The sequence below is a fragment of the Hippoglossus hippoglossus genome, chromosome 24 (genome assembly GCF_009819705.1).
Source record: "Hippoglossus hippoglossus isolate fHipHip1 chromosome 24, fHipHip1.pri, whole genome shotgun sequence".
In the NCBI taxonomy this organism is placed as follows: domain Eukaryota; kingdom Metazoa; phylum Chordata; class Actinopteri; order Pleuronectiformes; family Pleuronectidae; genus Hippoglossus; species Hippoglossus hippoglossus.
In genome coordinates, this window is record NC_047174.1 from 16,863,304 (window position 1) to 16,890,698 (window position 27,395).

Consider the following 27,395-nt stretch of genomic DNA (forward strand, 5'->3'; position numbering starts at 1 on the left):
CTGTGTAAAACTGGGTATCTGTATTTGAGGCACACGTGGCAACAACATACAAAACATGTACAGTACCTGGCAAAGTGAAGTGGTAATTCATAAAAATCTTATAAGAGCCAAATATTTACATTCCTTCACGGTTATACAATGTCGAGAGACACAAAAATACATTTCCACTCTTAACACTGATTTTTCTTTGTCAAAGTATGTGAATTAATGTGTTACATTCACCTTAATATAAATATAATGCAATATGGGGCCCAATCTGCTGCATTGTTCCTTAAAAAAATCAATTCAAGAATATCTACAAACTTAATATCATGCACATATTTTCCTCTGGAGGCATTTTAATTAGACGCAGGACGAGTGTGCACCATGAAAGAGTTGGGATTTGTAGCATAGAGACAACTGCATGTGTAGCTTCATTATTTGTTATTGTTAGGATTACATAGAAATTCCATTGTAAGACAGACTCATAAGTTCAACTACTTGATCCTCCAGCAAGTTTAGATGGCCCTTATTAGGTAAGAGACAAAAAATCCCCACTCTTCCCTCTGGCCATGCTCCTTCTGTCTGTCCTAAAATGGTCTTATTGTCTTGCTGAGCTATGATTTTTTAAATCCTGTGGTTTCCCGTCTGAACTGTCGGTGACTTCATTTGTGATTTTCCCTCCAAAGAATAGTGGTTTGGACTGTGCCCAGCGCCGCCTACATCACTCTGAATGCTCTCCAAGACAATTACTATTCACCATTATGTTTCTGGGAATTTGCTTGCGGTCAAAACGAAACTGTGAGCAAAATGGAAAGAAAAGAAGATTACGCTAGATACAGAAAAAAAAAGTGTAATAACCTCTGAACATTTGATATGTGGTGGGTGGATAACCAAACAAACAACACACATCCTCTGTCCTATATCGTTTTTGTCAAATTGCCTTTCAATTACACCAGTAAGACATGAAAGGCTATCTTTGTGTTATCAGTGAAGAATTCAAGTTTATAGAAGTATGCAATTATATGATAACCCTGCGGGGGCTTTTTCTGAAGAAACTATGTGTCAAATAGCAAAAACACACAATTGCTCCTCGCACAAACAGTTTTCCTTAAAGCTGTTACACACAAAACCCAAATTATTGTTTGAAAATGGGTTTTCCTTCTTTCTTAGCACATAATGTTAAGTGTAAAGTATATCTTCTATTTTCTCGCTGAATAAATCCAGTCCGGTTATTTCAGTCTTGCAGTCTTGACTGCTCAGTCTCTGGCTCTGTCTCTTAGAGTTCATCAGACAAACCAGATGCTTGTGTAAGGAAAGTTTCACCCGGCCCGACTCATCATAAGGAAACCAGATCCAATCAGACGGTCTCGTACAGCAGCATCCCACTAAAGATGGTCAGAGGTTCGGAGGAGTAGGCCAGCTTCCCGGTGACGAGATCGATGCAGACCGTGTCGCCGGCCTCCATGGGCAGGATGACGTTGAAGACGGCCAGGGCTCCAGGAATGTGTTTGGCCTCTGCCATGGGTTTCTCCAGGCCCTCGGGCTGATAGCCAGCTGAGTCCACTCGGGCCACGCCGATGTTGGACTTGGACAACACGGCCTCGATCTTCATGTTCTTGTGGCCCGTAAGAATGCCACTGAAGAAGTACTTCCCTTTCACTGGAGCTGTGAAATAACCTGGAGAAAGGAAGCAGGTAAAAAGGAGGATATCACTGTTGTGCATTTGCTGTTTCGCAAAGAGCTCAGACTTCCTTATTTCACAATGGATGAAGGTTTGTATTGTATAATTCCTTTAACTTTCATAAACTTTGAGGTGAATTAATAATATTGCAAAATGTAATAAAATGTGTAAAATCACATTAAAGTCAATGAATGGTGATGACTCTATTTTAAAGTGAATAAGGTCATATGAAAAAATATGGAATGATAAAGTTATATCTAGCCACAGAGTTCTTTGAGATATCCATCACTAGATTTCTGCTACCACTTTCACATATGAGCCTAATTTGCACTAAGTATGATGCTTTTCCCCCCACAATGCTAGCTAGCTACCAACCTACATTCTTGAAAAATATTGAAAGAGATATAATAACAAATGTGGGTGATATTGACATGGGTATACACATTTTGCACTCTAACTTACAGAAATAACAAGACACACTCATTCTGTTAAGGTATCTAAAACCAAATCCCAGCTGTGAGCATGGCAAATAGAATTTAAACTGCAATGTCAGCAGACGTTTTATACTAACCTTGGGAAAATCAAACCAAATTATGTGTATGGCTTGATACCACCAGTCAGAAAACACATTAAGCCAGAAAATATGATGTTTTTGTAATTTGAGTGATATGACTGTAAATTCATAATATTTTTGGCTGGACTGCAACAGTGCGGGAAGTCCTATAAACATAAATGTCTTTCACTGACTAATGGACTGACTGAATTTCCAATTACCTGTGGTTCTTACCAAACGGCTTGGCAAAAACAGTTGTTATTACATCATCAAGGGGGTGTTTACAAACAATGTGGCCAATTAAGCACCCTTTCAGAACCATTTGGCAACTTTTTTTTTAAAAAAGTACCTGGCGACGAAGTTGTATCTTTTGGGACAAACCTCACGCTACTTAAAAGCAGGGTCACAAGTGTTGACCCACAAATCTTAGGTCATGCCACTTTCCCTCTGCAAGCAGACCTCTCTACAGCTGCTTTCAGACATGCATTGAACTCCGCACATACTCTATATTTTCATATTATAAGTCCGTAAAAACTCAAGAGAATTCGATGTGTGAACACAGCACCAAATTCTCTATCACATCACCCCAATCGAGAGGGGGGGGACCAAATATCTCATGATCAAGTGATCTCCGTAGCAGAATGAATATGCTACTTCCTGTCTCTACCTGCTGCACCCAGGTGCTCCGCCTCTCGCCTGAATAATGCAGAGGGGCCATGTCTGAAAAGGGCTTAAGTATCTCATTCAACTGAAAGTATGTGTGCAGTGCTTTTGTTGACTATTAGACTGGACTTTTATAATATTCTGTTTGTGGTTATTAAATCAGGACTCAAGCAGAACAGAGCAGCAGCTTGGAAGTGACTGCTGGTTAACATGTAGTCTTAATGGGCCACGCCATACACTAGGTTTTCATCTCGTCTTAATTGGAAAAGGGAGAGTGTAATTATTAAACCTGACAAAAACCTAAAACTGACCTGTTTGGGGATTGTAGATATTATCTTCATTGGCAAAGATCTCATTAAACACAATTGTTCCTGGGCTTCTCATTGGACGAGTCAGTGCGGCAGAGAAGGAGAGGCGTGGCACGTGGGCATCAGACCCTGCAGGACCTAATCAGGGAGGAGAAACAGAGAGTAGGAGTCAGAGGGAAATAAAGATCAAAGTGTAATGGGAGCTTTCATCTGGTGTCGGGGGAAAAAGCAACACATACCCTGTTCACCTCTGAGACCTGAGAAGTAAAAGGAAAGATAAAAAACTGAGTTAATCAACAAACATTGTCACTCTTGCCGTTTCATTTTTATTCTTACATCAATGTATCTACAGTAGATGTGCAGAAAGAAAGATCAAAGATACAACTGTAAATCAGCCAGTGTTATTAAATTAAACAAAGTATCAGCAATGTTTGTTGTCTTTACCTGGGGGTCCCAATGGCCCCTGCCTGCCTTCTTTGCCTGCGGGTCCCACCCTTCCTTGGGGTCCTACAACACCCTGGAGTCCACGCTCCCCTCTCTCTCCACGGTGTCCTGGCAGACCGGGTGGACCTGGAGGCGGGTAATGTTTAGAGACACAGAACAAATGAGAGGCCGCAGTGAAAATCTCTTTACCATGAACAGTGTCTCGAAGACATGTACAGTAAGTCAAGACAGCTAAGACATTTAACCTAGTGTGACTCAGGATGTGCTTTTCACCCTAATGTTTACTAAAACTGCTCTTTCAGATAGATTACAGACTTTATGGGCTCTTAAGTAAATGCTTGAGGATGAGGATAACAGGCTGGATTCCTTCTTTGTTCTATTTTTACATCATCCTGACCATGTCTTCCCTCAACTGACTGTATCTCTTATCCAAAAGTCAAATCCCATGACCTTCATCTAACTTTTCAAACTTACCCATGAAGTCCTGTTCTATGAAACTGTGGAACTCCCTGGCCAAATCCAAGACAGAGGAATTCAGCGTGTGTATCTTGGTGTGGACGTCCCACAGCTGTACGTTCTGGATATCGTCGATAAGATCTCCGTGAGATGTTACCGTGACGTTGAGTCCATTAACGCAGCTCCACAGCCCAGACACATGTCGGTTCAAGCCCTCCTTGATCCTCTCCAGGCTGTCGGAAAACGTGTCAAATCGTCCGCACACTCCCTCCAGCTTGGAGAGTCTTCGGTCCAGGCCGTCGCTGGACCGCCTGCACTCCCCCACCTCCGTCTCATAGTTGCTCCTTATTATTTGGATCTCTTTGCCCAGGCCGCCGAATCGAATCCCAGAGTCATCAACATGATCTGTCAGCTCCTTCTGCAAGTTGTTCACCTAGTGGAGAAAGTAGATACACGTTAATGTGTATATTTTGGATGAGCTTCCTTTGACAAAGTTCTACTCTAAATATACTTTTCCCCATCTTTGCTACCATTTATTTATCTACAGTATCTTATGAACACAAATATATGTAAGAATATTATCTAAACCGTGTCTGTCAACATGAGTCAAATATTTGCAATATGCTTGAATATTTTCACAACTACAATAATATTATGTGAAAACACTGTTGCCAAGATAATGATTGAGACATGTTTGAGTGACACAATATTGTTTTCACTTCACATAAAGAAAAATTATCATCCGACGTGCACATGTTTAATAAAACAACACAGATAATCAGTAAATTATCATAAGCATTATTTTAATGGTAGTTTGATCTTTTCTGTGTAATCCTGAGAAACATTATTTAAACTTTATTATATATAATACAGCAGTTCTCCCCAAAAGGGTCACAAGAAAAATGTGAGGGGTCAGAAGTGTTAACTACGTAAGAACTGAGGGGGAACCTTGAGGAACATTTTTTGCAAGACCAATATGATTATTTTCCTGGATTTTTTTATATATACACTTACTACATATATAGATATTTTTTTACAGTATTAAAATGCTGTTTTAAAACAAAATCAGAGTATGGATAATGACTTGGTCCGATCACAATAGCTTATTATGTTCACATTTAGTTCAAAGCACTGCCGTTTAACAGGACAGCATCACAGAACTGCAGGTATAAAAAAAAAATTGGAACTTACTTAAATTTAAGGGGTTCCAAATATAATACACAAAAGCTATGTTAGTGGCAGCAACTTTATTCTCATAATTAGCTTACCTCAGAAATAATGTCGTCCTTGTTGTCGGTCAGATCAGTTAACATGTTCCCATGTGTTTGTACAGTCCTTCCCAGGCCTTTCAGAGTGTCATTAATGGAGTTAAACGTGAACGTGACCCCAGCCAGCTCTCCTTGGATGGACTTCAGATCCCCTCCTAATCTTCCGTTGTGCACAGTGTGGCCATCCAGACGCTTCTTCAGGTCATTTATGTTGTTTTTACACTGTCCTGTGCACTCCTCCACTTCCTCTCTGAGCCGCCCGACTTCCTCCTGCAGGTTGGAGCACACCTGAGAGCAGACAGATTCTCCCGAGTCCACTTTCCTGCGCAGATCGGTCAGCTCTGCCTGGCACCTGCCCAGACCGATGGCGGTGGAGTTTGTAAGTGAGCTCAAATCGTCCTTTATAGAGCTGCAAATAGAACATTCCTCAAAATTGCTGACCAACGTTTCGATCTCGGTGACAATCCGGTTAAAGTGCTCACCGTTTTTCCCTGTCACAGATATAATCTTTTTGACATCGTCCGTTAAGTTGATGACTTTGTCACTCAGAGAATCTCCGGACATGGACAAATCATTCAACTTGGTGTTAAACTTCTGGATCTCGCCTTGATTGGCTACGACTCTCCACTCCAGCGTTTTCACAGTGTCATCAGTCTTACGACCTTTTCCATTAGGCCCGCAGGACTCATTGCACATCTTTGTTGTTGACGTCAACCTACTGTCCAAGAAGAATGTGATGTTCTCCAGCTGACCTAAACGTCGACTGTGATCTCTAACCGTGTCTCCGAGAACGGCCACGTCCAGCTCCATTTTCCCTATCTTAAAGCTGTGGTCATCCAGCTGAGTGAGGACCATGTTACGCAGCTGTGTGACGTCTCTCTGCACAGTGTCCTTCAAGTTGTTCCCGCTATTGGTACACCTCTGCTCTGTCTTCCTCACGGTGTTGTTCAACCTCTTCTCCAACTCTCTCAGTCTGCCATTCAACCTGTCCTCCGTCACTCGTCCCTTTCCTCCACCTGTCCCAACAAGCTCCTTATCCAGACGGCCTTTAATGGTTTCACATTTGTTAGCAGTGGAGGTGACTCTGACCTCGACATTTAACAGCTTCTTTTCCAGCTCTGTGATGGTTTTGCAGCAGGTCTGGGAGCGTTCAGTCTCACTGCGTGAAATGTCCAAGCTCTGCCTCAACTGCTGGTCAATGGAGCCGACCATCTTCTCCAGGGCCGTGATCCTCTCCCTGTCATCTTGCTGCTGACGCTTCAGGTCCTCCACACCAGCCTGAAAGGAATTATAATATATATTATTGGGTTTTTTTTCTGAGCTGTATGGCTTGTATCGATTTCTTCTGTTTGTCAAAGTCAGGTTTCTCTTGTACAGGGTTTTGGAAGTGTTGTTCCATTCCATACTGTCTGATTTGAAAGTTAATCTGTATCTTGGGGCCTCAGTGGGGTAAAATGCACACCCACACTACCCACAATGCAACTTAACTAGTAAAAGTTTGTTTCAGGGTTCGGCTAAGCTAGTTGCGGCTAATGTAGCCTCGAACTGCTATTCTCAAACAGGAATAATGAGTGAACTACAGTGGTCTGATAAGCTCATTCCTTTTCAACTCCATACCCCCATTCCTTTTCAGCCGCAATCAATTCTGACTCTAGTGCAAACCCTCAAGGCAAATCACCAGATATTATACAGCGCCCCCCTAGTGCCACTAAAGACTTAATACAACTCTTTTCAAATAAAATTGGTTCCTATTTAAGAATATGCACCACAAATTCTCCTCTGTTGCTGTCCCATAATATTTTATAAATTTTGATGGGTGGTGTTGTGGTAGAAAAGTTGTGGTTAAAGTGTCCAGGTGAAAATAAGTGGAATAAAAACGATGTTTATATAAAAAATAATTGTTTTCTGCGCAGCCCGAACCCACCAATTATTCTGCACAGCTGGAAAATGGTTGTTCTTTCCTTTATATCACCGCGTGATTATCGATGTTTTCGCAGTGCTGTTTTTAATTTTACTGTTTGTTTGTGCAGCGGCTTTTGTGGGAGGGCTGTTTTCTCATATTACAGCCAGCATGTGGCCATTATCTTTTATTGCTTCAGGCAGGAAGCTGAAATCACTGACAGAGCACCACAGGGGGCAAAGTAAACGCATGGCAATTTTACGGTGAAAACAACTGATTACATCCTTTTTTGGACTTTATGTTATTCTCATATTATTTAAGTATAATAAGTTATGATAAACCCTTTACGAAAACATTTTTGCCCTGTTGATTTGATTTTCCACACATATGAGGTTCACCTGACAGGCCGAGCAGGACAAGGTCACCCTCCTCTCCAGCTCCGTCAGTATCTCCTCCTTCAGCGTGTTCAGCTGGTTCCCCACAGATCCTCCTCCTCCGGCCACTCCGTCCAGTTCATTGCTGCCACCGTTCACCAGGTGGTTGTTGATGGTGAGCAGGGTCTGATCATGGACCTGACGACAACCAAATATTCACATGGGTGAAGGTGGCCTATCCTTACATTTACTTATTTAAACTGTAGATATCTAGACAGGCAGAAAAAACAGATATTTATTTCTCACCTGCGTCCTGTTATACAGGTGGTCCAGCTTGTTCTGGATGTTGTTGATGGTGTCCTTCATGTGTGGCTGAGCTGAATCAGCGGGAACAAGCGCACCATTCAGACCAGGTCTATAAAGAGGGAAAGATGTTATCTTCTTTAATTCTGGTAAATGTTTGTCATTAAAAAAGAGTCATGTGTTAAATATAATGTCATCAAAGTGGAGGGTGAAAAAATGACTCATGTGCTCAGGATGTGTTGTGTATAAAGAGGATGGGAATTTCCATTGAGTCTAAATTGCACTAATTCTGCTAAGACAAGTGCAATAACCGTCACCGGATACATTTCTTTGTGGATTAGCTATTTCTGCTTTCCCAAACTAATGACCAATCTCTGTGCATATGTGAATAAACAAGCATATCCTCTCTGAACTGATGCAATAAACATTATCAAACAGGAAAAGATACACGCTGTGTTTCCGTCAGCATTCTGGGTGACACTGCATTAGCGTTTCTGGCACCCCATGAAGCAAATCATTGTGCATGACATATTAAGAGCAGCATTCACTTACAGCCTCTGGTTTATGCCGTGAATGGTGGTCTGCACGTTGTGGAGGTCTTTGGTCAGGCCGCGGATCGTCTCCTCCAGCTGTTTGATCTTCTCACTGTCACCTTGAGACAATTAGAAATGGATGCTCAATGTGAAAGAGGAAATGTAGACTTTAATTCCTAAAAAGAAAGAAATCCATTTGCAACAGGCCCTGAAACCCCCTTTTCTCAATTGGCGTAAAATGAACAATGTGGTTTCACATAAACATTTAGGGCCAAACCAGCTCTTTGTTTTTGTAGGGAGTTGGAAAAAGGTGATGTCACTTATTTCTGTGAACCAATCAGAGTTTAACAATGTTTGAATCTAAATTAGATGAGAGTTGGGGACTGTGTTGCTTATGTTCCCAGCACTGTCCACCAAATCAGATTAAAGCCAAAACAGTCGGAAGGATGCAGATAAGCTGAGCTTTCGACTGTTAACAAACTCTTCATGAATAGCATTTATTTATTTATAACTTCAGCTTTGATTATTGCCTATTCATTCAACAAATATTTCAGAGAACAAAGAAAAAACTGAATTTCAGAATGTCCTTCACCGTGCATCTTTTTACAGACTCTCAATATATTTGGAAATGTCTTGAGCGTGCTCCAGTTTTTTACATGTCACAAAATTAAAGAACTCCTGCATCCTTAATACAAGCAGTAAAACTGTTTTAGTCTTCATCCCTACCTTCTCCTCTCTGCCCACCTCCCGTGTTGAAGCCCGTCTGCGTGACACGAGGTCGTCCTCCGTTGACCTGAGTGTTGGTCGTCACCTGTGGCCCCTCACGGCAGTCTTCTCCTGAGTAACCATGGCAACACTTCCACTCCATTTCTGTCACCATCTTGTAAGCTACCTTGTACCTTGGCCTCCTGTATGTCCGGTAGCTGAGGACGAAACGGTTGAAAAATGACATCTGAGTTTTTATTTGCTCTGAGTTGACAAGAACTGCTTTTCTATAATAATCAATGAGACGTGACTTCAGATTTAACCCTCACAACAAGGACTTGACTTGGACTTGAGCTGATATTTGACTTTATGTAGTATTATCCTTTATCCACTTATCCTTTAAGGTGTACTGGGGGGACTGAAGCCAATCCCAGCTGTCATTGGGCAAGAGGCAGGGTCCACCCTGGACAGGTCGCCAGTCCGTCACATGGCCAACATAGGGCTTAACGACCAATATAAATATTATTGAAATCGCAATATGGTTAAGTGCAACCTCCAAATCGCAGGAGCTGCAATTTTTTGATGGAGGTACAATTTGTGTAAAATACCACTGTAAAGCATTATAAAGCACTGGGGTGCTACAGAAGTAAATGGTCTGTATTTATTTAGAGCTTTTCCAGTCTTGATGCCCATTCAAGGGGCTTTACAGTACATGTTTGCCATTCACCCCCTCAATAATAATAATAATAATAATAATAACATTTCAACACTCCTATGAGATTTTGTATAAGTCAATCGTGGTCCTCAGATGATAAATCCTCCTGAATGTCTTCATCCCATGTTTCTTCATCTGTTTGACATTTTAAAACAAATGTTTTGGATTTTGACCAAATTCCAACAAAAACATATTTTGTGTTGCTTAGAAAAGTAGCACACCAAACTAAGATGGTGAACACAAAAGGACATTGTACCGTCACCATGTTAACAAAGCAAAGGACTGCTGTGCATAAATACAACCTTTCAGAGCTGCTAGCATTTGATTTATATCTTTAAGCTCCAGTCTCACTTGGGGTTTGCGCAAAGTTAACTTGTGCCAAGACGCAAAACTATGAGATTTAAAGTTTGAGGTGTGATCCTGATAAACATGTCAGGAACCAGTAGCGGTCCTTGAACCCTGTGCTGAATATAATCGCTGTCATCTCCTTATATTAATGTGTGAGTCATTTAATGTCTGAAAATAGCTCCAAATCATCAGATGATGATGGATGAGGTCGCGAGTTCTTTGTAAACTTAAATTGTTATTTCTGTCCCGGTTTCCAAAGAATCAACTGCTCACAGACGAGGCCTCTGTAAAACAATATGAATGTTTTATTTGGAAAGCTGTTTTGAATTTAGTAGTTTTATCACTTTAATGCCATTCAACTCTGCCACTGAACGGACTCCCTGTTACCATAACAATGCAATAAATAGACCAGAATTGTCCGGAACTCTCAGTAAAGATTTATGGCAGCGTCACAAGCATTTTAACAAGCCCCAGACTGTGAGACTTCAGCAGGTTGTTCTCCTTTATGCCAACCGACAAACGTCACTGTAGGTATCGCAGAGCTGTGACTGTGCCCTTGAAAGTTTTCATCTGCCAGCTCCCTGCTCCGAGAGCGTGAGAAAAAGGAATCCAGCGTACTCTCAGAGGAAAAACAAAAACACACGGCTTGGAGAGATGGAGGGAGGTGGAGTCGGGGTAGAGTTAGCGTAAGAAAAGAGTCATACAAAGAAAGACAGACGGCGTAAGAAGACGAGAATGTTTTCAAAGGGAAGGATACTAGACTGTGGTTCCTGGAATCCCTGTCGGCTTCATTCTTAGCATAGCCCAGGTTTAGGCCCTGGTACACCGGGCAGACATGGGGATCAAGCAGCAGTGCCAGGGTCAAACTCTTTCGCAAACTTCAAAAGAGGAAAAACATCAGGAGCACTTGACGGATGTTGTCTTGCAACACCACATCTGGAATGATTTCACAATCAAACTCACCAGTACTAAATTCGATCCAGCGTTCATGATATAGGATATCCCCAGGTCTGTTGAGACCAGTACTTCATTAATAAAGCTTGGATCAAGACTTTCTCTACGTCTCATTCATCCAAACTTCTCTTTTGCCCTCCCTGCCTTTTCTAATCAGCTGACAGCGGGCTGGTAATCCTATTAGATTTTTCCATGAACTCTATCAGCCAATCATGTCATTGCCTCGTCCTCAGTCACCTCCAGTCTCTATATTCAGGGTCCTGGTCAAGGCCAGCTAAGTCCACTCATCAGATCCACAGTATTTTCTAGATCCCATCACTCAACCACCAACACTTTCAAGACCCTGGGGGCAGTTCCAACCCTGATGACATCTCAAGGGGTCTAAGCACCAAATAGACTCTTATTTATTTATATCACATCACTTTCATTACTTATTCTGCGTGGCAATACATTTTGTTGATTCTTCAGACCCGGTCTCTCCTTTTTTGAACTGAGATTAACAATTCAAACACCGAGCTATAATTATGTGATTCTCTGGCTTTACACCGGCCATACTGCTGAAACTGTCCTGAGAAAAACATGGACAGAAAATGAAAAGTGTCCCAGGAAAGGACAGAGGGAGAGGAGATGTATGGTTAGAGGATGCAAAAAAAAAACTCTGTGGAACTGATGACAGGAAATTGGACGACCAAGTCTGAATACAGATGAGATTCCAGCAGCACAGAGTGAATCAGAGCAGAATATGAGATATTGAGAGTTAGAGATACTCACGCAACTCTAGGACACTGTCCCCAGGTACAGCGCTGGTAGTCCGGTTTGATGTACGTCTCCACCCCGTCCTCCATCACACAGCTAACAGTGCGTGTCACCACATAAGCGCACCAGTTCCTGTGAAATCACAAACACAAGCCAAAAGGAAATGACAAATAAATAACTGTGCAATGACTGCCAGCTTTATCATGGGTTCACAGTCTGGAGTTGAAGAAAACACAGCAGTCCTCTTAGACACATGCGCAAATGGTTTACACTCAGCAGCTGTGCTTTGTTTTCCAGGAAGAAAAAATAAATAAATATATCTAAAATTAAAAATAATTTGGAAAAAATAATAATCAGAAATCTGGTCACTTGCTGAATGTGAGGCTCCAGTGGGCTTTTGAGATCAATATCTCAAAACCCCGTCTGATTATTATTCTGTACAACATTCACCAGAAATTATCCTCTAGTGCAGATGTCTGATAAGTCCAGGATAACGGCACGATTTCAACAATGGCTCACATTGTACGCCTCCCCCAACCCCCAACTACACATCAACCAACCCACACAAAGACACACACACACAACCCACACATATCCTTGTAGTGTTTAACTGTGCACCCACATGAGAAACACTCATTCCACAGACACTTAGTATGATATTGATAATAAATGTCTTTGGGCAACCCTGGTCAACATTTCTGTTTATAGCTGTGATTAGCTAAGTAAGTTAAAAGCAACTTGATTTCCACAAGGCATATAGTTAAAGATGTTCCATTTCTTTTTTACACAAGATTGCATTTTTAAGTTGTTGTCTATGTTTCACAATTATGAGGAAAAGAGGCCTCCATCCCTCCAACCATTGTCTTATCCAGGCTCTGGTCGCTTGAAGCTAGCTGGTCGCAGCAGATTGCTTATTTGGGTATCCTAGACGCCCCTCTCCCTAGCCATGCTTTCCAGTTCTTCATGAGGGATCCTGAGGCATCCCCAGGCCAGATGGGATACATAATCCCTCCAGTGAGCTCTGGGTCTTCACCAGGGCGTGCCCATCAAACCTCCAAAGGAAGGCGCAGAAGAGGCATCCTGACTAGATGCCTGAACCATTTAAACTGTCCCCTTTCAACGTGAAGCAACCGTAGTTCTACTCCAAGCTCCCTCGGGATGTCGGAGCTCCTCGCCCTATCTCTAAGGCTGAGCCCGGCCGACTGAAGGAAGCCTTAAACAAAAGTTTGGCGCCCCCAGCGTTGTCAGTTCAATTGATCACTTAGTGTAACAGCTTGTAAACACTTTTTTAAATCGGCTGAGAGTCTTTTAATTCTCTTGGACTCTGGACACTGCTCTATTGAGGTCTATTGACATATTTCCAATGATGTTTAGGTCCAGGGACTGTGAGGGCTAAGAATCCTCAGCTTGTGGCTCTTAAGGTGTGTTTAGGATTCTTACCCTGATGTAAAATCTGTTCTCTTTTCATCTTCAGCCAGTTGCCTGCCACTCAGTGTGATATTTGTTCACAGAATTTACTGCTATTTAATTGAATCCATTCTTCCTTCTACCAAGGAAATGTTCCCCGTGCCACTGGCTGCAACACAAGTCCAAAGCACTGTTGTTCCACCCCTGTGCTTAACAGTGTGGAGATGTGTACTTTTCATGAGATTCTTCCCCCTTTTTTACTCCAAACACACCTTTTCTCATTGCTGCCAAAACGTGTTTTAACTTCTTCACTCCGCAGAACTCGCTTCCAGAATACATTAGTCTTGTTTAGATGTTCCTTTGTAAACTTCTGTTCTGACGCCTCTGCCATGAATGCCATATTTGTGCAGGTGTGGCCGCACAATAAAACCAAGCACCACCACTTCAAAGTCTGCCTCGCTCCTGTGAGCAGTTCTCTCTCTCAGACGGTTTTCTCGGTCTTCCAGACCTCAAATTGATCTCAACTGTTCCTTTTAACTGCGTTCTCTTTGTAAATGCATTACTAACGGAGGAAACAGCAACATGAAAACACTTTGCTGTCTTGTAATCACATTCTTCTGCTTTGTGGACATTTGTTATTTTAACTCTTAGAGTGCACTAAGAGTTACACAAGTGCACAATAGGCACCTGCTTAGAGGAGCCCATGTCTGATTGTGGGGACATGGTTTGGAGTCAGTGTTGATGAAGATTTTAAATTTGCATCATTTGGCCTTTTCTATAGGGAACACGCCATCTTGTTAACATCTGAGACCTCGCAAAAGGCTTTAAAATCTCTTGTGGTATCCAAACTTTTATGGTGCTAAACCTTGTTTTTCACTAGAACTTAGATATTTTGGCCAGGGTTGGCCAGAAACTTTCATGATTCATAATTTCACGTTAATCTTAAACCATTTGGGATATATGACACGAAATCAAATCAAAAGACTGTATCTAGAATAAGCCACTGAGATAAAGGAATAGTTCAATAGTCATTTTCTTTCAAGAATGACAAATGGAAGAATGGAAAACCCACAGAGCCTCGCTCTGTGCAATGCATTTTAATGTATAGCTTACACTTATATGGATCTTAAGCGGTTGGTGTAATCTGGTAGATAAGCAGCTATTGCAATTTAAATCAGTTTGCTAGCATTAGCTACCAAATGGCATCAGTAACAGGAAGTGGAATCAGGACTTGACTGGGGGCCTCTGTCCAAAAACAGATACCTACTTTTACATCAAGGAGACACATTAGCATCCCAGGAGTCACGTTTCCGTCTTTATTCACGTAATGTTCATTCTAATTCTTCATCAATTTCTTACTTGATTTAAAGTTAATAACTTTTCCTTCAACACTTGAGGTTTAACTCCTTTGATGCAGAAAGTTTCAAACTTTATCTCTAACTATAATTGAGATGGAAGTGGGGATTAAATAAAAGATTTTGTGGATAAAAGTTTATACAGTAAAACAGTTATGTGAGAGGTCATTTTCTGACCAATTTGCAAATAGTAAGTGAAATATTAACTCTCATTTTGTTGACACTTTTTTTTGCAATCTTCCAACTATGTTCCAAAATGTATAGGTCTAGTCGCTAACGTTTTTATCTGCCTGCTGTAGCTGAAATAACCGTGGTTTCTTCACTGTAACCGACTTTTCACATTACACTGGATCCATAAAGATATAGCAGCTTTTAAGTTAATTCAAGTTTGGACTTAATCCCTTTCTTAACCCGAACTCAAGCACTTGTTCTAAAATAGTCCCTATAAAGAAAAAGATGTCAAGGTGACTTAACATAACAAAATATTCTCAAAAATGTGAATTTTAACACAGGGACACATGAAACACACACAGACTCCCCCCAGTATGCATGCTAGTTAATTTGTCCCCATCGCCCTGACCTCCGTTGACCCTCAGATATCTCTGGGATAACACTGCAGATAGATTCAAGACACTGACGTCCTTTCTATCATCATTTTCATATTACTCAGAATCCCCTTTCCACTCCTATTTCCCTGGTGGCTATTATGGTCAATTAGTGTCACTCTCAGATTCATCTGAACAGAACTGAGGGTTTATGGATAAAAGTTGGAGCGTACAAGGAGTTCCTTCATGCTGGTGAGTCAATCAGCAGCTTTCGTCTCTCTGACTTCATGTCTGTCAGTCCGTCTCTCGGAGTCTCTTTCTTTTTTCTGTCTGTCTTCATCTGCCACTCTTACTCTCCTGCTTGACGCGCCTCGCTCTGTGTAACTCATTTTGCTCCCCCCTCCCCCCCGTCCCTCCACTTTTTATCACTCTTTTTTGGTTTCATTTCATCCCTGTCCACCAGCGTCTCTCCTATTCCATCTGTTTATCTCTCTCTATTCCCTTTCTATCCATCACTGGCTATACCTCTTTCCAGTTTCCCTAATCCTCCCCTTCATTCCAGAGTTTGTCTGAACAAGGGAGAGTTTATCATGGTGCCATCCTCCCCATCCCCTCCCGACTGCTGTTCTTGTTGCTTCCGTACGTGGGAAAGTAAAAATGACAAATTATCTGACAGATTCTAATGTTAAGCATTTTCTCAAGTAGCCTGGTCAGATGAATCTGGATTTCTGCTGAGGCTGCAAATGGTCAGAATGTGGAGTCAACAGCATGAATCCAAGGACAAAATCGGCCTCATGTGAACAGCTGCTGCTGCTGGTGAAAAAGCGTGGGGGCTATTTCCTAGACTTTAAATACCAATCAATTATTGTTTGAATACCAATCTATCTGATTATGGTTGCTGCATGTTCATCCCTTTATGTCCACAAGCAAAGGTTAGGAGTTCAGTAAATGGACGAATTAACTGTATTTATACAGAGCTCACAGGTCACATTCCCACAGTGCTCCTCAGAGAAGCACTTTTTCTGTCATACTGTCGCACAGCCCAAGGAACTTCAGAATGCAAACTGGAGGAGCTGGGGTTTGAACCACTGACCATCTGAAAGTGGACGACCCGCACTCATTTCTGAACTACAGCTGCCCAAGTGAACTTCAGTGACCTCCACAGTCAACTGATGTGATTCCAGTAGAACTGTTGTGAGGAGATGGAACAGGAGGTTGGCAGCAAAATGAGCAGCTAAATAATCTGTAGAAATGCAAACATGTCATCAATAAAATCTCAGAGGAATGTTCCCAATATTTGTGGAATATGTGCAAAGGGCAAAGGGAGTAACTATAAGTCCCTATAGATGCTTGGTGACTGTATATAATATATATCCTCTGTATATGAACTTTTAAATATACTTTTGCATGTTAATGCATCTGTAATATCCATTATTAATATACATATATAATACATTTTAATTACTAAATCACATTGGGATTTCATAATCTTATTGTAATAAATCCTGATGCTGTTTATGTTCATCTCCAGTCTCATCTCCACGCTGAGATTTAAAGTTTTTACCTAAAAGCCAGAACCGTTTGCCCAAAGTGTGGGAGTTTTTAAACAGAAACCTAATAAAATGCTGGACTCTGTGGCTCTGCACTCTTGGTAAAACTGAGCCTGCCACAGCAACACAATGGCTATACACGAACATGACAAAAGAAATCATCCTGCGGCTCTACATTGTGATGCTTTCAACTGATCTGAAATGAATCTTACATTTTGAGGGGATTCAGCTCAGCCTGAGGTCACCTAAGTGGATCATAAGTCAATGTCCTGAGGCTAAAACCATCCAGTGTCCAAGCATCAAGACTGTGCTGTACCTCCCTCTGTGTATTTCCACAGATTTACGGTTCTCCGAAGTGATCCACCTGACATCCTCAAGCTATGCATCCAATTGAATTACACTGTGCTTTACTATCCTTCAGTTTGTTATGGTATATTCAATATCTCCATCAGAGCCTGGAGCAAAACGCAGCCCCAATATGTCTAAAATCAGTCAGTGCTTCCAAACACAGCTGCTTCTCCACTTGTGTTTTTCCAGAGTCTTGCGGTACATCCAGTAATCCTCACTGCATTATGTCAGGCCTTCCTGGGTTATCTTGTTCTGTGGTTTGTTGTACTTTGTATGTTAGACTCAAAGTTTTGGAGAAACAGGGAATCCAGCATCTCCATCGGGAGCTGAAGCAGTGCAGATGGAAGAGGTTAGCATCTGAAAGCAGACAGCAGTGATAAATATAAACAGCTTCAGTCTCTTCCCGCGCTAGTGTGCGTGGTGTTGTTTTTCGTCCCTGTGATTCAGGGAACCCGCTCTGCTGATCTGTTATCCCGACTTGCTCACGCTCAGGGCCACAGACAGCAGATAAAGCATACATTTGGCAGCGTTCACACCCTATCTGCTCTGATGGAGAACAGGCGCTGAGTCTCATAAATAAACCTAACCTCCTCTCTCGGTTTTTTTTTTTCCTCCACCACAGAGCAGACCCACATGTGGTGCACACGCACACATATGCGCACATATGCGCACATATACAACACACGCACACCCAACTCCCACCATCCCAGCAGCTTCCAAACACCCACACTTACAGCACTGTACCCACCGAACTCTCCGCCAGTTCGTTTTCCATCGTTCCATTTCTGACTCTTCACTCCAGTGAAATACATAAGAGGAGCCTTTATATTAGTGGGAGGATGACTAAGTGTTAGCACTGAGAGGTTGTGTATGTGCGTTTGTCTGCTTGTGCCTAGACGTATGCCCTTGACAAAAAAGGGCAGTAAATTTGTATATTTACATCCTGTATTCCTACAAGCATTTTGTCTGTTGCATTGGTAACACCTTCAAAACAACAGCTCAGCTCTAAACCCATTGGCCTCTCTCTCTCTCCCTTTCTCTCTCTCCCTCTCTAACCAGTATGAAGTTAAGCATTCCAAACAGTAATCCAATAAAGTCCCATTAGTCCAAATGGCTGCGGAGAAATCCCTGAGATGAAAGTCCACTAACTTAACTTGGCATCTTTTCCATAAGAGTAAAATACAATTACAAGCGCACACGCATGCACACATGGTCACACACACACACACACACACACACACACACACACACACACACACACACACACACACACACAAAGAGAGAGACATGCATTCCCAAGAGTACCACACATCCAGCCAAGGACACTCACACAGGCAGTGGGACGTGCACACACACATAAAGACTTCATGTCTTATATGCTTAATTTTCCACTTCCCCACACGTATGCACCTTTATTCCAGGTATAAAGATTCAAATTCCAGTCTACAGTCTCAGCCAGTCAACATGGTGTTTAATGTAATTAGTGAGACAGAGAATAGGTGTGTGGCATGTTTAGCAGCTGATCGCCCTGTTTCCTTTATCAGCAACACAGGGAAACAAACAGCCCAGTCCCTTCACATAGTAATGAATGTTTATAACTACAATACGCATTTGCACAATTTCCATTAGATAGCAGTCTATAAAGTCTTGAGACCACATTACAATGCTGTCTTTCAAGCTGCTTAAGCCTTCAAACTTCAATGGCCTCTGGTGGAACACTCATTACAGGCTCATGCTGCTCGGTCAAACATTATTGAAGCCTTTAGAACATTAAACAAAATTCTTGTGGAGAAGTTTTCAAACATAACCAATATTTAAAGCAAATTTTGTGGCAGTGTTTAGTGCCAATCGGGACTGTCTCATGCTTCTTTTAGAGGTGGCTGTGTACTGCTCAGTGGGGGAAAAGTGAACCAGATGAGGATTTGGCAAACCAATTTACTATTATCTTAAAAAAACTAAACACGGTGTTAGAATTTCCACAGGAAGCGTTTTCTAACATCATGTTTTGTTTTTTCCAAGTGGAATGACTGGTTGATTTGGCAAAACCACATCTGGTTAACTTCCTCGATATAATGACGTGCAGCTGCGGGCTGGGATAACGTGTGCAAAATGATGAACAAGATGAAGAAGACATCAAGGCTATTTCTTTTTGATGGGAATATCTGACTCTATATTCAACTTGTAAATAAATATACGATTTGGGTTTGAAAAATACCCCACCATGCTTACCAGCTAGTGTTAGTCTGAACATAATGATGACAGTGGTGAAAGTTTAACACAACAGTAAAGTTAGTGACCTTAAAACCAGTGCAATATGGTGAGAGATGTGACGATGCTTAGTAGAGGTGAGCTAGTTCTGTCACTTGCTGTTTTCAGACCCTAACTACGGAAAATGTCCGCAAAGACATTTCCAGCCGGACATTTTCTGGAGTTGGCCTTTCACACATGAAGATCGCAGCAGGAGATTGTGCGGGTCAGACACACGTTCACAACAACAGGAAATGTCCAGAACAATCAAGAGGGGGGTTAAGCCTAGGCCTCGTTCTCTTACAAAGTGGACATCTTTAAACTTCTACGTGTGTGGGACCTCTTTTCATTCATCTGAACGCCGCTTGTAGCAACTACTTTTGTCAAATCATTGATTAGAGCAGCATTAACACTGACCAGTAAAAAAATTAAAATATAAACTCACTGACTTTGTTACCCACAAATGTTCCCAGATCACTGTTCAGGGACTATTTAAGGAGAAACAGAAAAAACTGTATCGTCTTCAATCTACTAATTCCAGAAATATCTGTGTGTCTGTCTGTCTGTTTATCTCAAGAATTATTCATCTTATCAGCTTCCCCCTTATATGTGTATTGTAAACGGCCCGAGGAAGCACAGTGTCGAAAAAAGCTCTGCACACAACTTCCAGCACACAAACACCGACAACTGATTCTCCTATTTGGGGTTCTGTGTACTGAGTCGAGCTTCACTGACCTTTGTGTAAACAGGTGAACAGCTCTGTGTGCAGCAGTGGTGGCTTCAGGGTTCTGTGGACTGAGTCCTGCAGCAGATCATTACTCTTTACACGTCGTGGCTCAATTCCAGCAGATCAACTTTACAGTTACAGAAAGAAAACTGCAAGCCTCATTACCACAGATCAAGTAAACAGCTACTTTCAAACAGACAGGTTGGCACTAGTCACTAAATGTTAAATAAACTGTTTATACAGTAAATGATAAAATAGGTTTATTCTAGGAAACAGGGCGCAAAGCCATCCATCCCATAAAAAACAAAAGTGTGACCCTCCCAAACAATAACAGGAAACGAGCCACGACACATTTACATGCATGTGATTTAACACACATACACTTTGTTCTCCTACAGACACGTAAAAAGCTCTTCATTAACTCTCTGCCCGGCTTTGAGACGTGAAACTACACATCCTGTCTTATTTATGGAGCCATAACACAGCGGGAGTGGAACTCTTGCACCTGTCTCAGCATTGCTTTATTCCCTAATAAATTCCATTACTCTTATAAAACAGCAGACAGACCCCTCATGGCCGAGTAAGAAGTCGCGTTCCGACATCTCCACCCGCACATACCAGGTTCATTGTATTCAAAAGCACCTTTGCATGAGCCCTACAGAGGAGGATTGTGGGTAAAATTGGGAATATTCTGTGACAAAAGTGACATTAATGGCTAAGTGGGAGGAAGAAAGGAATGAAAGACAGAAGAAGAGGAGGCTGAGGTATAATGCTTAAACAAAGAAATCACTTTGCGACGCCCATTGTTGCCGGATCTTTCATTTAGCTTCAAGGGAAGGCTTTGACAGCGACCTGAATGAGTGGATGAAAAGGGGAGTGTCCTGGCGTCTGAACTGTGACCCAGAGGTCAAGCACCCCTCCAACCTCCTTGTAAAGGTATCCCCCTGTACACACAGCAAAAAGCACACAGTCACCGACGACAATATACACACTTTAGCTCACTCACTCGTGCTTGAGTGATCGCATGGCGACAGACAAACACACATAACGACAGACACACACATTCTTCCAGGTACTTCTGTTCTCTCTTAAAATGAAGTTTTACTTGCGCACGCACACATACACACACACACACACACACACACACACACACACACACACACACACACACACACACACACACAAGTCTCCTGTTGGACGTGTTCCAACATCAAGGGACCGCGTGACTGTGTAAACCTCTCTGTCTCTGATTGTTTAGCCTGGCGGTCATGAAGATATATAGAGAATGTCCATGATACTGCTATTTGCTTTAACATTATAGCTCACATACATGGGCCCGTGCTTTTGCAGGTTTTTTTTGTGACCTATTTTAGCCATTTATGGAGGCAGGTGCATTCGAAACACAAGCCTCCTCCAAGCCTTGAAATAGCAGTTGCCCAGAATAGTGCAGCCTATTTATCTGTAAGTAAAACTGAATAAGCTCCTCCAACATCCACAAAAGGACATTCAGTCCTGTCATGTTGATCCATTTATTCTTTGGCTTGACAGATTTAAAGTTTCGATTGCTCGTGTGTGGTGAGATGGGCTGAGTATCTCTTTTGTGGAACTTTACCCTGTCTAAACATTGGAAAGAAGACCCTCTCGAATGCTATGCATGGCTGGGAAGTACGGTTAATTAGGTTACAAAGGCTGTGACTGGCAAGGATCCCTTTTCCCACATTTTACATTAACATATGTAAGGAGATTCGTTTTTTTCTGGCCTAATTAGCAGAAAGCAGAAAATCACACAGATGAAGTGAATCTGGACTCGATCCAAGAGCTGGTCAAGAAGAGGACAGACCGGTAACAGCCTGACGACACGGGGGTGCATCTTGGTATGTTGTTACTGTCTTCATTATATTACTGAGCATGGTATACTTCTCTGAAGATGCTGTACAGTTGCATCTTGAGATTCAAATGCAAAATAATTACAATGACAATACTAACATGCTGATGTTTAGCAGGTGTCATGTTTACCATGTTGAAACTTAAAGGTCGGTGTAAGTAAGTTGTCTCTGAAAAGTTGTCCGGGGGGAAAAAAGACAAAAATCCTGTGTTTGTGGCCCTCACGGGACTGTAATAAACACAAACCAATCATTTCATTCGGACCAAATGAAATGATTGGTCGGCATACCTGTCCGTCACTAATCGACCTGCCTTGTTGAACGTACCCTGCCTCCACAGGACCAGAGACATACAGCGCTGAAGCAGAGACGATAGCCAGAAGTTAGCCAGCGTGTCACGGCTTCTAGCAGTGGCTAGGATTACCAACTCTAGATTTAAGATGTTCCCATGCCAACATGTACAGCTGAGGCTGATGGGAATGCCACAGTTTAGCAGGAACTGTCATAAACTAAACAACTGGACAAATTAAAATGTTGACAGATCATGCAGATACATGAAACGTTCAGGGATCATCAAAGTTTGAACCACAAATCAAAACAAGCCAAAACCGCACAACTCAACTTCATGGTGGTCCCAAAGAAAAAATCTGCCCAACAGTGGTTGAAATATCAGTGTTTATATGTCAAAAAACTAGACGAACAATTTTGGTGAAATTAGAATCAGTGCAGACACAGCGTTCATTCATGAACTGTAATGGGGACAGTTCAGTGAGGACTTCATAGGCAGCACAAACGAATAGATAAAATCACAAGCTTGTAATTCACAGTTGGCAGTCTGGGTCTTGAGCTGACGGTTAGATGCAACTATTTTCATATTGATGGGTACGGGGCACATTTTGCATGCAAGCAAAGTTCTGAGCAACCACAGGCAACCACAGTCTCCTTCTTCTGCACTAGAGGCGATTCTGGGCGATTATTAAAGAAGCTAGATTACTGAGAGTTATTCAGTTATATTGTTTTTTTTTTTCCAATTTCATTTCAGTCTCTGTCCTCAGATAGTCTATCACCATTGGTTATTAATGGTGTGTTCCAGGAATTGTTTTTTTGACCTGTTGCATTTCCCGAAACCCCAATGACATCAGAGGAGGCATAAATTAAGTGTCATTAGCCCTGTACTGTACTGTAAGTACAATAACATGAACATTAATCTATAACTGACATATAACAGCCTCCACTTTTCTTTTCACAATATATTCAAACATAGCAGCAGGGATTTGCTCCCATTACACACCATGGGCACAGGCCGGATCAAGGATCATAAATTATTTATCACTTTTCTGCATGGATATCTTCACGAACTTGTTGAAAATATAATCTCTATTGATAACAGGAAATCTCAGGGAATTTGAATTTGGTCAATACATGGCTGGACTCTTTCCACTGTCTGCACTCGCACTCATACTGTAAGTAGAAGGAGTCATGTAGGCCATCTTTGATTTTACATGCCTTTAATATGAAAAGCCCTTTCTCCTTCCTCCTTGGGATTAAATAATATATCTCTGTTACTTCACAGCCACTTGATGACATGTTTTCCAAGAGGAACTCTAAGAACATTGTCCAGCATCTTCTGATTTTTTATTTTCAACACTCTTGTTGTAATGACTTTTATGAGCGGATACAAGACTTTATGTGCTAGGAGATATCCATGCAGAACCGCAATAAGTCGTTTAGACTCATGGTTAGACCTTAAGCGATACAGTCATCGCAAAGGTGTTGAATGAGATTACGATTTTTCAAGTTCGTCCTCAACCAATAGGGAAACGTTCATGAACCTATAGCTTTGAAACAGTAGGAACAAAGGAAGCACTCCATTATCTATGATTATATCTGAAGTCTAAAGGATTATTTCGTGAAAAAACTCAAATCATGAAAGAAAGATTCATGTGGGTTGACCAGAGACGTTTAGCTTTTGCATTACCAGGTTAAATGTCCGACACTATTATGGTTTTCCTGTTACAATCCACAAAACGGACCAGGCCATTTATCTATTTATCTTTATAGAATTTTGTCATCTAAACTCATGTCAGCACAACATCGGGACATCTAGAGACTGAAGAAGAGTACATCAGTCATCGGTCTTCCTTTAAGACCTCCGTAGGGAGAACCCAAATGTAAAAAACAAAGGAGGAGGATAAGTGAGATAAATCAGAGACAGAGATGAAAATGATGATGATGATAATGATGAAACTCTGCATCAGCTCCTTGTCCCCCTCCATTGGTGATCTAATGGTTTGTCCTTTGAACTGTACATGAGCCACAACAGATTGGCAGTCCACCTGCGTCTTGCATGGATACACCAACACACGGTTCCTTCCCTCCCCCCCCTCTGTGTCTGTCTACAGCAGATACGATAAGATGGTGTGTAGCTCTGACATTTTGGCAGAGGATGTGTTGGACGGCTCTGGATCCTCCTGAGCCCCCCCATAAGACCCCTGCTGGATGTCTTCAGTTCATTCGGCTGCCTTTACCACTTATGGAATACTTCACACATCTGTCAAAACAGATCACTTGAGTTCAAACAGATGTCAGGGGGGCAAACCGCATTGCCACGGGCCAGCGCATTCTTTTCCCCGAAGCTTCACTTTGACAGCGTGTGTGTGTGTGGTTTTGTATGTGTGTATACATCACACACCAGCCATGCTGACTCCTACATAGCTTACTGGTTTCAGCAGGAACAAGGTATTTCAGGACCCAGGCCCTCTAATCATCCCATGTCATTCTGTCTTGTTGTATCACAGCTCCCAGTCTCTTCTCATGCTTTCTTGTCTTTTTTTTTCCAGCTGCAGCAGCAGCCGCAACATCGGCAAAAGCAAATTGTGCTGTGATGTGGACAGAAACTGGGTCGACGCTCATATTGCAGGAGCTCAACTCCCAGCCCTGCGTACACACACTCACTAAGTGCAAACACATGCAGGCATGCGGGCAGACACATGCCACATAAGAGAGCTCTGTCATTCATTCACTCCTTCTGTTTTAACCTCTTTTATTCATACATACACACACACTTGCATAATCAGATGATGAAATTGCCAAAAACTTTAGACATTCATTCACTTACATGCACACAAACAAGTAACACACACACACACACACACACACACACACACACACACACACACACACACACACACACACACACACACACACATCTTTCCACATAGGTGAGGGGGTCGTCAACACGCAGGCCCCCGCAGGCAGAAGTTCAATTACATGCTAATAACATACTTTGTGGATATAAAACATGCATGTACTGGCTGACAGTTACTGACAGTAATAGCAGCTTTATAAGCGGCGACTCCAACAGCAGCCACAGATTTATGAGTGACTATTAATCAAGTCACTAAGATCTAAATGATTTCCTTATAGTGTCCCATAAAAGAGGGCAAGGTGGCAGTAAATCTGAATGACTCCGGTGACAATCCAAAGACTAAATTTTGTGGGAAAAATCCATTTTAACACAGTGTTAGTCAAAGTTCACTATCCCTGCACATTCACCTCCACCCGACTGCATAATGCTTTCTGGCAGAAGGATAAATTCTCCTCCAACAAGGCTGACACTGGAGGCACCGCTAGAGACTACGGGCCCCCAGAAAACTTTTCACTTGGGGTCCCGGAAACAGTAAATATCTATAAATCCCTGTAAGCCCCTGACCAGCCCGGGGGCCCCTGAACCATCACAGGCCATCACTTACTCTGTCCCTGCTGAGTAAAAGACCCACTCACAAATAAGACATTTCCTCTAAAGAAGGACAATTCACACCATGTGTAGAGAATGGACTCAAAAGGAGGTATACACATCAGAGAAATAAACCCAAAGATGGAGTTCGCCCAATTGCTATCCAAAGGGAATGTTTTTTTTGTCGGTGCTAACTTCTTTTAATTAAAAATGTAAATAATATCAACTACTTGAGGTAATCTAGGGCTACAACTAACAATTCTTATCATAATCGATTGATCTATTGATAATCTAACTTAATGATTTATCAATAAATTGTTTCAAATAGATACAAAATGAGAGAAAATGCTCATAATTTGACAAATAGCGACTGATCGACTATAATTGTACTTTTATCAAATGGCTTTTACTCGATTGTTTTTTTTTTATATTACTTGGGTTTCTTGTATCCTTTTCTTTTGCCATTGCCACTTTTAAGGGCTGTTGAATCATATCATTTGTTTCCTTTGGTTTTATAGGCATCTATTCATTCACTTGTTGTCTTTGGTGTTTTGTATAATTGTTTTTATTTGACCTTATCAGCTGTTTTGAAAGGTGCTATGCAAACAAAGTAATTAATAATAATATTAGTAATTTCTGTTGTCGAAGTTGGACAGCAGCAGCTCGACACCATCACAGTCGTTAAATAAGCCCTTTTATCAAACTGAGAACTGCAGCCGCTGTAAAAACAAGCCACCCCTGAACGCACCACAGGTCATTGACACTTTTCAAACGCACGTGAGACTTCGATCAGGTCGATCGATCCTACCTGTGTCTGCTCGCTGCTCTCTGACCGCCCTGCACACTGGACTCCGAATATCCCAGACCCGAGCAGACCCGAGCGAGCACGAGGGCGAGCAGGTAAAACGAGGTCTCCATCATCATCAGGTCCGCTGTGACTCAAAGGCAAACAAATGTCACGAAGTCCCAAAGCCACAGTCCTCCTCCTCCTCCCTACAGACAGCCTCCCTCCTCCTCCTCCTCAGTGACGTGCAGGCGGCCGATGAAGATGGAGAGCCATGACTTCAGCCACTGTCCAGTCAAGTGCATGTCAGACGGCGAGGAAGAAGAAGAAGAAGTGTGAGCGAGCAGCGGAGCAACACGAGGAAAAGTTTCCTGTCAGAGCTCCAGGAGCAGTCATGCCAGCTCAGGCTCTCTCTCTCTCTCTCTCTCTCTCTCTCTCTCTCTCTCTCTCTCTCTCTCTCTCTCTCTCTCTCTCTCTCTCTCTCTCTCTCTCCCCCTGTGTGTGCGTGTGTGTGTGTGCGTAAACCCCCTAGCCCCCCTCCCTCTCTCTCTCTACCCTCACTTTTTTTCTGTTTCAGCTCAACCCACTTTTCTGTTCATTCAACTGAACCCACTTCACTGTCACTGTAAGACACTGCCAATGCAATTTATAATACCATGAAATGTAATAACAAATGCAGATAAAGACTATCAAAGAAAATCGTGTAAACTACATAAAACTTTAAAATGCTGCATGATATAGTTCAGAAACAGGTGCAACTTTTTTATGGAGTAAAGTCACGGTCAGATCTGTTTATTTGATAATAATTACAATAATACGCTTTATTTGCACAACACTTTTCTTCGCAAAGTTACATATTGTTTCTCAAAA

At 42.0% G+C, this 27,395-nt stretch overlaps 1 protein-coding gene across 1 annotated transcript; it reads right to left on the minus strand.

Annotated features, from left to right (window-relative positions):
• On the minus strand, positions 1-26,911 carry emilin1a (elastin microfibril interfacer 1a). Its single transcript, XM_034579975.1, has 12 exons — positions 26,550-26,911; positions 11,959-12,075; positions 9,192-9,388; positions 8,485-8,584; positions 7,936-8,044; positions 7,654-7,827; positions 5,356-6,633; positions 4,106-4,520; positions 3,632-3,757; positions 3,427-3,444; positions 3,191-3,325; positions 1-1,659 (listed from the first exon to the last, which is right to left on the minus strand). Exons 1-12 carry the CDS (start codon positions 26,663-26,665, stop codon positions 1,340-1,342), a joined length of 3,105 nt encoding a protein of 1,034 aa, XP_034435866.1. The 5' UTR covers positions 26,666-26,911; the 3' UTR covers positions 1-1,339.
• Positions 26,912-27,395: the final 484 nt, after the last annotated feature.